We start from the raw sequence: 10619 nt of genomic DNA on the forward strand, positions 1-10619 counted from the left end.
CATGACGGGTGGGGAGAGCAAGCAAAGGAAGGACCAGTGAGATTAGCCTGGAGGGCTTCCTGGAGGAGAGGGTAGTGATGGTTTAGAAAGAATTTGGTGGTCCTGTTAGGACTGATGCAGAGAGACTGGGGAACAGGGCTTCCTTGGTAGCTCAGTGGTAAAGAATCTGCCTGCTCCGGGAAGATCCCACATGCCACAGCTAAGCTCACGTGCCACCGTTTTTGAGCCTGTGCTCTACAGGCCAGGAGCCACAATTATTGAGCCCCTGTGCCGCAACCCCTGAAGCCTGCATGCCCTAGAGCCCTTGCTCTGCAACAGGAGAAAGCACTGCAGTGAGAAGCCCGCGCGCCACAGCTAGAGAGTAGCTCCCGCTTGCCGCAGCCAGAGAAAAGCCCCTAAGCAACAAAGACCTAGCAAGGCCAAAAGTAAAACTCGTAAATAATAAATAAATGTGCATGCATGCTAAGACGGCTCAGTCATGTCCAACTCTGTGCAGCCCCGGGGACTGCAGCCCGCCAGGCTCCTCCATCCATGGGATTCTCCATGCAAGAATACTGGAGTGAGTTGCCGTGCCCCTCTCCAGGGGATCTCAAAATTATGTTAAAAAAGACTGGGGAACAGAAGCCCTAGAAGGAGGAACAGGATGGCCAAAGGCAGGCAACTGGCAGAAATGAGTCTTCTGTGGGGGTAGCAAGGAGGGAGGGCTGGGCAGAGGCCCAGAAGAGCAGGTGGGGAGGTGCGGGGCTATCTGGTTCTTTCATACTTGGAGTAGGACAGGAGGACTCCGTGGGGTCGTGTGTGTGGACACTGGCACAGAGGGAGCTCAGTGAATGGTGCATCTGGCCAGAGAAGTTGGACAAAGTGGAGGGAAAAGGAAGGAGAGGACAGGCAGGAACTCAGCCCAAGTCCAGGACACAGGCCTCCCTCCATGGACCACCTCTGGGCCTCCCGGCCATGCATGCGTGGCCTAAGGCATGGCCACAGAGATGGTCCAACCTACTGCCCACTCCCACTGTTGACCCCAGGGTCCCTGGAGGCCCAGGTGCTCTCTGGGTGCTGGCCCTCCAGCCTTGGCCCTGAGTAGGTGGGTGCCGCATGCCTGTCTCACCGGTTTGACTATGCAATAGCCTCTGAGGGGGTAACAATTGGGGGGATGCTGTTATTAATGCTGCAAAGGACTCCCTGAGGATCCCAGCGTGTGTGTGTGTGTGTGTAAGAAAGAGACAGACTGCACACTGGGGACCAGTTAGAACCTCAAAGGCAACAGGCTTTGTTCCTTTTGAACTGGGCGCTGGGAAGCCCAGCCCAGGGGGTGCTGGAGGGTATGGGGTTGCTCCTTCCCTTGGGCAGGAAGCTGCAACCTCCATACAGCGTGACTCAGAGCATCCTGACCCTGGTGCCTGAGGAGGGTGTTCCCTGCAGCAGGTTAGAGAGGGCGAGGGTAACTCTTGTAAGAAATGGGGAAGAGGGTTTCCAGTAAAAGCCATCTCTGGCCTCAGCTCTCCTGGCTGCTAAAGAGAAAGCACAAAGCAAGAAAGGCAAAAAAAACCATGCACTTCTTTGCTTCACCTCTTTCGCTCTCCTTTTCTCCCTCTCTCCCTCCCTCTCTCTCTCCTCTTTTCTCCCAGCCTTTCTGTCCTGATCTCTCCTTCTCATGCCAACTTTAGCCCATAGTTACGCTTAGTCCTTGGAAGAAAAGTTATGACCAACCTAGATAGTATATTCAAAAGCAGAGACATTACTTTGCCGACTAAGGTCCGTATAGTCAAGGCTTTGGTTTTTCCTGTGGTCATGTATGGATGTGAGAGTTGGACTGTGAAGAAAGCTGAGCGCCGAAGAATTGATGCTTTTGAACTGTGGTGTTGGAGAAGACTCTTGCGAGTCCCTTGGACTGCAAGGAGATCCAACCAGTCCATTCTGAAGGAGATCAACCCTGGGTGTTCTTTGGAAGGAATGATGCTGAAGCTGAAACTCCAGTACTTTGGCCACTTCATGAGAAGAGTTGACTCATTGGAAAAGACTCTGATGCTGGGAGGGATTGGGGGCAGGAGGAGAAAGGGACGACCGAGGATGAGATGGCTGGATGGCATCACGGACTCGATGGACATGAGTCTGAGTGAATTCCGGGAGATGGTGATGAACAGGGAGGCCTGGCGTGCTGCAATTCATGGGGTTGCAAAGAGTCGGACACGACTGAGCGACTGAACTGAACTGAACTTCCATCTCTATAACATCTTTGACTTCTCTCTGTCTGCATGTTCGAATCTCACATAATAAAATTGTCGATCCTGAGCCAGCCCACGGGTGCCCAGCTGGGCCTTTGTTTCTGCCTGCGGGGTCAAGGACCCCAGTGCAGGGGGACATTCTGCTCCTTAGATAGCCTGAGACTTTCCCTTGACCCTTTCCCAGGGTAGCCAAAGCCCTCCTGGGCCTAGTTTCTGTCTCCAGCCTGCACTGTTCAGCCCTCTGATCCCTGGTCCTTCCTCTGTACCCCACCCAGCTCTGTCTGCACAGTGGGGGGCTGCTTCAGGAACAGCTGGGGCCTCTGGAAACCACTGAGCCCTTCACAAAGCTGACAAGGAGGCTGGGGAGACACAAATCAAAGCTGGGGAAACCCTCTCTGTCCATGGAAATGTCACAGCCATCTCTTGACCCAGCCAGTCACCCTGAGCAGCCTGTCCTCCAGCTCTTCAGCTCCATGCACCTGGCAGGGATACTGAACGACACGTTGTCCCAAAGGCCTGAGCTCCCAGTGCTTAAAGGTTCAACTAAGTCTCCCACAGTGCCTCCGGGTAGCCCTACTACCTCTTAAAACTCACTATGGATGGGCTCCAAATTGTAGTCTGTTCAGGAAGAGCCCCTGGAGAAGGAAATGGCAACCCACTCCAGTATTCCTGCCTAGGGAATCCCATGGACAGAGGAGCCTGGCAGGCTACAATCCATGGGGTCGAAAAAGAGTTGCACGTGACTTAGTGACTAAACAGCAACAGCCTAGAACAAACGAGGCCTCCCTGGTTCTTCAGGCGCGGAAGCAGCTGGACCAGTCTGGTCAGTTTCTGCCCTGGGCTTTGACCTAGGCATCCTGGCTCCTGGCCACACTGGCTGGAGGATGGGAACTGACTGACAGGTGAAGGGGAACGGGTGTGTACCCCACAAACCTACTGCTTAGCACCTCGCTGGGGCTGCTCTCTGGGGCCAGCAAACCCAGAGGTGGGACTGGGCTATTACCTGTGTTTATAGGAAAGATAGAGCATCCGCAAAACACTTCATCAGTCCCTAAAGTGGCTTCATGGCTGCTGGGTGGGGAGCTGCCAAAAACCACATTCAGTGAAAGCTTGTGAGTCAGTGGTTCTGTCTGTGTCGAGGGGACCCATCACCCAGACCTGCATCTCCCCCAACCCATTTCACAGGAAAAGGAAAGGCACATCCATATTCCCCCAAGTCTTCCTCTTTCCCTTCCTCTATCCTTCTCTGACCTTCCAGTTTCTTAATGTTGTGGAAGCCGACACCAATTACTTTCAAAAGAAATGTTTAATAATCTGTTGCTTAATAGAATCCAGCTAGTTGTTTTCAAAATAATTGTTTGCACCAGTGAGTTAACCATTTTGTATTATCCTCCCTACATATCTCTGGCCTTATTGTCAAATATTTTCACGTCAGAGATGCTCAGAGGGCCAACAGCAGGCACCTCCATCCTTTGCCCTTCTAGCTTGGCTGAGGGCAGGGGCCCCATCCCTTCTCCCCAGGGACTGTGAAGAAGACGTGGGGCAGAGAAGATTGTACACTGCTAAGCATTCCTTCCTCTATCTCCCTTTCCCTCACCACGCCTCCTTTCACTGTTATTCCTTGGATTGATAAAATTCTGTAAAAATTTATTAAGTGATTATTACAGGTAAAATTTATTGAGCACTTACTGTGTGCCAGACAATGTGCACTTGGGCTTAATTTCACACTTGATATCTCATGAAGTCATTATGGTGATCCCATAAAGTAGTTTTCCTCTTTGAAAAAAAATTTTAACATTTATTTATCTTTGACTGTGCTGGGTCTTCCCTGGTGGTCCAGTGGCTAAGACTCCATGCTTCCAATGCAGGGGACCCCGGTTCAATTCTTGGTCAGGGAACTAGATCCCACAGGCAAAATGTAAAGATCCCACATGCTGCAACAAAGGCCCAGCACAGCCAAATAAATACCAGAAAATAAAAAGTATGCAATGATGCTACTTCCAACGGACTCTGCTGACAGCAGTCCTGGAAGATCTAAGCAGACAGGAGTTATTTGTAATTAACAAATTCACCCACTGAAGATAAAACTGTAGCTAAGACTTGGCCTTAGCTCTGAAGTGGGTCTTTTTTGTTGCACGGACTTTCTTTAGTTGCAGCGAGTGGGGGGACCACTCTTCGTTGCAGGATGAGGGCTTCTCATTGTGGTGGCTTCTCCAAATCACCAGGTGCTACATTGGCTGTTTGGTGCTTCCTTTCCCTTTTCTTTAGAAAATAACCATAGTGGGCTTAGGGGGCAGTTTCCATTTTTTCTGCATCAGAGACAGCTTTTCTGCATCAGAGACAGTTTTGGCATCTCTCAGTCTGTTTGGGCATGACAGCTGCATCTCGTGGGAACAGCAGCGGGTCCTCTGTGATCACACAACACCACACTGGAGGAAGCAGCAACAATACTATCCAGTCGGCCAAGAAACATTTGTGAAACGCTTACTACGTGCAGTTTATTCTTAGGCCCAGTACTGTGAAGGGTGAAAGGTGCAAAAATGCTAGATGCGGAATGTCCAAGAGGATTTTCAGGTTGTTTTCTTCCTGCATCAGCTCATTTTCTACGAAGAGCAGTCAACTTGCAGCTTTTTCTGAAAGCAAACTGCACCAGGAGCTGGTCCAAGCACTTTGCAGGTGTTGATGCATTTCATCCTTATCTCAACCGTATGAGTTGACACATCGTTCACAGAGATGTGAAGTGTAAGAGGGAATCTAGGCAAATACTCCTTGTTTACAGAGAAACTGAGGCTCAGAGAGAAAAAGTGACTTACTTGAAGTCACATAGGCATAGCTGTGAATGATGTCAGGCTTGCCGACTCCCAGGCTGAAGGTCTTTCCACCCCAAAAGCTGCTAAAAATGATCAACCCTGTGCCTAACCCCTTCCTTCTAGGTCACGTCACGGCTGAGGCTCAGGCCCATGGGCTCATAAGCTTATAAGCTGCCAAGGGGCACCTTCACCCACTAAACTCCTCCTTTGCAGCTGAATGCCACTGGCTGCTGATGCTTTCCAAGGAGCCAAATGTTAGAGAGGGTGAGAAATGGATTTTCCACTTGAGTTCACCCTCACTGGTCGTTGGTCAGTGTCTTGCTCCTGCTCTGTCACATAGTTCTGTCCGACTCTTTGCAACCCCATGGACTGTAGCCCACCAGGCTCCTGTCCATGGGATTCTCCACGCAAGAATACTAGAGTGGGTTGCCGTTCCCTTCTCCAGGGGATCTTCCTGACCCAGGGATCAAACCCTAGTCTCCTGTGCCTCTTGCATTGACAGGCGAATTCCTTACCACTGGGAAGCCCCTAGTGAGTGAGCTGCATTTCCACAAATCTATGCCTTCCTTAAGAACTGGATGGACCCAAGACATGCCCCTACACAGGGCTGGGCATGTCAAATCCTGATGGCTCCCCTCTGCTCCTTTGTCCCTGGACTGTGGCCATGCCAGCTGTCCCCATGCCCCATGGCTCACTTTAATATATATATATTTACTTATTTGGCTATGCTAGGTTTTAGTTGCAGCATGCAGGATCTTCAGTCACAGGATGCTAACTCCTAGTTGCAGCATGTGGGATCTAGTTCTATGACCAGGGATTGAACCTGGGCCCCCTGCATTGAGAATCTTAGCCACTGGACTACCAGGGAAGTTCCCTACACGGCTCACTTTTTTGCCCTCATTTCCCTTCCTGCCCAGGTTCCCCTTAAAACCCGGCTCCACATTATTTGTCAAAGAAGCAATTGGGAAATGGCCCCGCAGTGCCTGGCTACAGACATGGCAAAAGAGCATCCCCTCACAGGGAACACAGAGATGTTGAGGTTCTCCCTCTCGAGGCCCTGGAACAACACGGGACAGACTTGGACTGCGACAGTAAGTGAGAGGACTTTCCCAAGGGCCACAGCTGTGACCAAATGTGCGCTTGAAAAAAAAATGCTTGCAGGGATTATTTTCAAAATGGCAACAATAGCTGTGTTAAGAGGGAGAGATTGTAATAATTTTCCCATCTGGTTTTCAAACTTTGTGTAATACTGCTAGATTGCTTTTATGACTACAGCCATGAAACCAGCTTTCTCCATGGAACTCACTTTCCCAGATAGCCCACCAGGCCTTGCCTTCTCCACTTCTCACACTCAACCAAACCTGCTGTTCTGAGTCACACTCGAGTCTCCCTGCGAGGACCCGTGGCTGTTGGGTGGGAGATTCAGAGGTGCTCAGTCCCTGGCCTTCCCCTGGGGGTAGAGACCATATTTCACCTGTCCCCTTGGCATCCACACAGATTCATGCTCATCCTCTTTCCTTCACTGACATATACAAGGCCCCTCCCATGCACACACACATTCTCACTTACGCACATGTGCACACACTCTCCCCCAGTTCTCTGTAATCAGTACAGTGTGAAGCCCACAACAGGGGCCCCAGAGCGGATCCTTCCTACCTTTCCTGATACTGGCTGACTTGTTGAGGGTCAGAGCCACATATTGGATGAAACCCACCTAGATTCGGGCTCAGTGGTAAAGAATCTGCCTGCCAATGCAGGAGACGTGGGTTCGATCCCTGGGTCAGGAAGATCCTCTGGGGATGGAAGTGGCAACACACTCCAGTATTTCTTGCCTGGGAAATCCCATGGACAGAGGAGCTTGGCAGGGTACAGTCAATGGGGTTATAAGAGTCAGACACAACGTAGTGACTAAATCACCAACCACCACCACTCACCTAGGTTCAGATGTTCATACTGACAAAACTACCTGAGTTATCTCCCGTCTGGCAGAAGTCAAGGAAATTTTAGCAGCTTCAGATATTTTCTGGTAAAACCTAACAAAAGAAAGTCTTAGAGTTCAAGTGCCTGAGTTTGAATTCTGGCTCCACCATTCACTGGCTGCATGACCTTGAGCAAGTTACAGAGCCTCTCTGTGCTCAGGAATAATTTCAGCTTCCCGGAGCTTTTAGGAGGACAGGATGACTTAATATTTGTAAAGCAGGTAGAACACTACCCAACAAGTTGTATGTGCCATATAAATAAAAGAAGAAAGTAATTATTTAAATGAAACTGCATTAGCTGACCATTCATTCCCTGCATCTTACTCATTCAGTGCGTTTACTGAGCACCTACTGAGCTCATTAGGCCAGACATCAAGGGCACACATCCCACGATCTAGCAGGAAGCATACACACACACACACACACACACAACCACAACAATAAGAGAAAATTTTTTTTCTTTTAGAAAAGCATCATAATTCTAAGCAGAAATCTGCACACGATTCAAAGAAAGTCCAGAGAAAGAACATTTACCTATTACCATGTAAACTTCAAAACAAAAACCTACAGTTCAATCCTTCGAATCTGTTTGAAACGTTGAATTTTTTCTGTTTTGTAGATTTAGACCCAGGTTTGGTACCCACTAGCCTTTGGGAAAATATTCCCATTCAGTGCCATCGATTCAAGCTCTCTGGATGTTTTTCCTCCAGCTTCCCTCCCTGGGTCTCCCTGATCACCCCAAATAAATTCTGGGTTCACCCCTAGTCCCAGTTAAGGCGTGGGGGAGCGGATATGGGTTTAATCAGACCAACCTTTACTCACTTTTAAAAGAACTAACATAACTATTCGGGAGAGGGACAAAGAGAATAGAGGAAACCCAGGTAATTAATAACGTCTCAATTGATGACCAGGCAGCAGTTGCATTTTTAAACCTTGGTGGTTTAACTCAAATCACTTTGTGTGCTACATACGTACAGCTGGTTTAATAACTGACGGAAAAATGAAAATCAGTCAATCCGCACCCCTCCCCCAAATCCATTCTCTTGAGTGTAATCGCTTTTTAAATGCGCTGAATCCCGTCAAGCCACTGTCAGTGCTCAGGCTGTCCACTCTGACCCTGCGGAGTCGGGATTCTCAGGCGAGAGCCCGCCGAGGCCCACCCACCCCTCTCTCTGGCTGCTGCTTGCGCGCCTACCCCCTGCAAGGCGAACCGCTTTGGGAATCGCCCGGCACCTGCAAGTGGCGGCTGTCACTAGCTGCGGGCCGGGGTGTCGACCCTCAAGACCTTCCCCGGGGCCCCGGGGGAGCCCTCGTCACTCCCGAACTTCAGCGGACAGACGTGAGATCTGTCCGGACGTGAGAGCTGGAGACCTTCCTAAACTCCGGGCGCAGGAATCGCGTCGCCAGAACCCGGACAGGAGCGAGCAGGCACAGGGAACCGCGAGTGCAAAGGAGAGCGAGCGCTGCGATCCCGCCGGCGGGCCGGCGGCGGCGACGACGGCGACGGCGGCGGAGGAACGGTAACTACCGCCGTATGCTCGGTTGGCTCTCCGGAGATTGCGATATTGATCCAGGGCTCGCAGGCGTGGGGGACATTTATCTCCCCGGACTCTCAGGGGCAGGAAGGAGCAGGGCGGGGGCGCCCTGGGGCAGATGGGGAACCCTCTGTCCCCTCCCGAGCTTCCTGTCCCGGGACCCCGGTCTACACAGGACGGGTGGGAAGAGGAACCCTGAGTCGGTTCCCAAAGCCTAGGGCGATTCCCCTCGCAGAGCTGGTTACCGGGGTGGGCGGACCGCCCCCCGACCCTCCGACCCCCACGCCCCAACACCAGCCAACATTCCCGCAGCTTCGCCACAATGATTTCTTTTTTCTTTTTTTTCCACCTGAGTTCTCCCCTTACCGCTCAACGCCGGCTCCAGAGGTCCAAGAAGACGGAGTTGGCCTGCCCCTTACACCCCGGCCGCCCCCGGACCTGGGCACAGTTCTGCTCAGTGACACCCAATCACACATCGCGCATCACACCCACTGCCCACGGAGCCAGCCCTGCGCGCCCGGAACCGGCGGCCCCCGGTGCTCGAGGGCTGACTGGCTCGCTCTTACCTTGACAAGCCGGAGCTGCAGGCGACGTCCCATCCTCGGGCTCGCTCGGTCACCGCGCTGGAAGCCTGGGTCCCCGGGACATCCCGGCGGGGGCGGGCTCGGGCTGCTTCTGTGTCGCCGCCGGTGGCGGAGGTGCCCGGCTCCGCGCTCCCCGGCCCCGCAGCCCGGCCCGGAGGGCTCTCGCTCTCCTCTTCGCAGTCAAGTCCAGCCGCCGCTTCCTGACTCAGCCGGGCCCGCGGCCGCCTCTCGCCCGCCGGGAGCCCGCCTCGCCCCCGCCGTCTCCCCCTCGGTCCGCGCCGATACTCGCCGCGGCTCCCCGCCCCCTCGCCTGGGCGTCCCCTCCCCTCCTTTCCTCTGCCCTCCCCTCCGCTCCCGCCTCACCGCCTCGCCCCTCCGCTCCCTCCCCCGCCCCACCTCCTCCGCCCCGGCTCGTTCCGGGGGCGGCTCCCGGAGCCCTAACGGCGCTGACCCCCTTTCCTCGAGCCGGGTTTGCGGCAATCGGCGGGGCGCACTGGCAGCGCTGGCGGCCGCCGCAGCCCGGGGAGAAGCTGGGAGGTGGTGGGGTGGGGTGGGGGGTGGGTGGGAGAGGAGGCAGCTTCCCTCCTTCCGCCGGATTTCAGGTTGGGGCCCGAGGAGTGCAGGAGAGTCTGAGGGGGTTCTGGGGGGGCTGAGGTCAATCTACAAGAGAGAAGCTATTGGAGGCTGGGGAATAGGGCAGCCCGGACTGAGCAGTGCCGCCGCGGAAGCCGGGTGAAGCTGGGCGCTGCGTTCGGGCGTTCTCTCCCCGCCGCGGGGCGGGGAGCAAGTCCCCGCCGCCCCCACCTCCGCGGGGCGAGGGCCAGATCCCCGCGCCTTTGGCGCTGACACGCCAGGAGCGCGCTGAGGCGTGACAGCTCTGAGGGAGGAACCCTTCTCATTCATTCATTCGTTCGTAAATTCATTCTACTAACTAAGCGCCTGCCCAGTTTGGTCCTGGCAAGGAGGTGAACCTAGGAACCCCAAGAGCAGGCGAGATGGCGGTGCCGGGCAGGACTAGCCGCCCTCTGACTGCGGAGGAGGGGGAAAGTCGAGCGCGCATTGCGCTACAGGGGATAGCGGCTGGGAATCCAGTGGACTGGGCGAGGAGTAGGCCACAGCGCCCCCTCTCGGCCGAGCGCTCAGGGTAGGGTCAGCCGCCCCGCCAGACCTCCTGGCCTCCATCCACCTTGGCTCCCTAGCTCCGCATCCCGCCCCCAAGCATTGGGAAGCTGCTCCCGACTTCTCCAGCCCCTAAAGACTTTCCCCTCCAGCTCTTCCAGATGGACAGAACTTTTGACTTCAATGTCTTCCTTCCTTCCACCAGAGCCGAAAGGCGAGTAAAAAAATGTAACTACCCCGCAGATCCTCCTCCTGCAGTGCCAGGAGCAACCCCTCGCCAGGAACCCTGAGCACCCGGGGTGGACCACACTCCCAGAATGGTGGTCCGCTGACTGCAACCCAACTCAGAATCTAACCTCCCTGGAGA

The 10619-nt window shown here is 53.8% G+C and overlaps 1 protein-coding gene across 2 annotated transcripts in view; it reads right to left on the bottom strand.

Moving 5' to 3' along the window:
* Positions 1–9196, bottom strand: part of CRHR1 (corticotropin releasing hormone receptor 1) — a 54080-nt gene extending 44884 nt beyond the window's left edge. For both annotated transcript variants that reach the window (XM_040245073.1, XM_040245075.1), the window contains exon 1: positions 9116–9196. In XM_040245073.1, the coding sequence (XP_040101007.1) occupies positions 9116–9148 (33 nt within the window). In that variant the 5' untranslated portion in view covers positions 9149–9196. The remainder of the gene's footprint in view (positions 1–9115) is intronic.
* Positions 9197–10619: the final 1423 nt, after the last annotated feature.

This window comes from Oryx dammah, unplaced genomic scaffold (genome assembly GCF_014754425.2).
Source record: "Oryx dammah isolate SB20612 unplaced genomic scaffold, SCBI_Odam_1.1 HiC_scaffold_8, whole genome shotgun sequence".
Lineage (NCBI taxonomy): Eukaryota > Metazoa > Chordata > Mammalia > Artiodactyla > Bovidae > Oryx > Oryx dammah.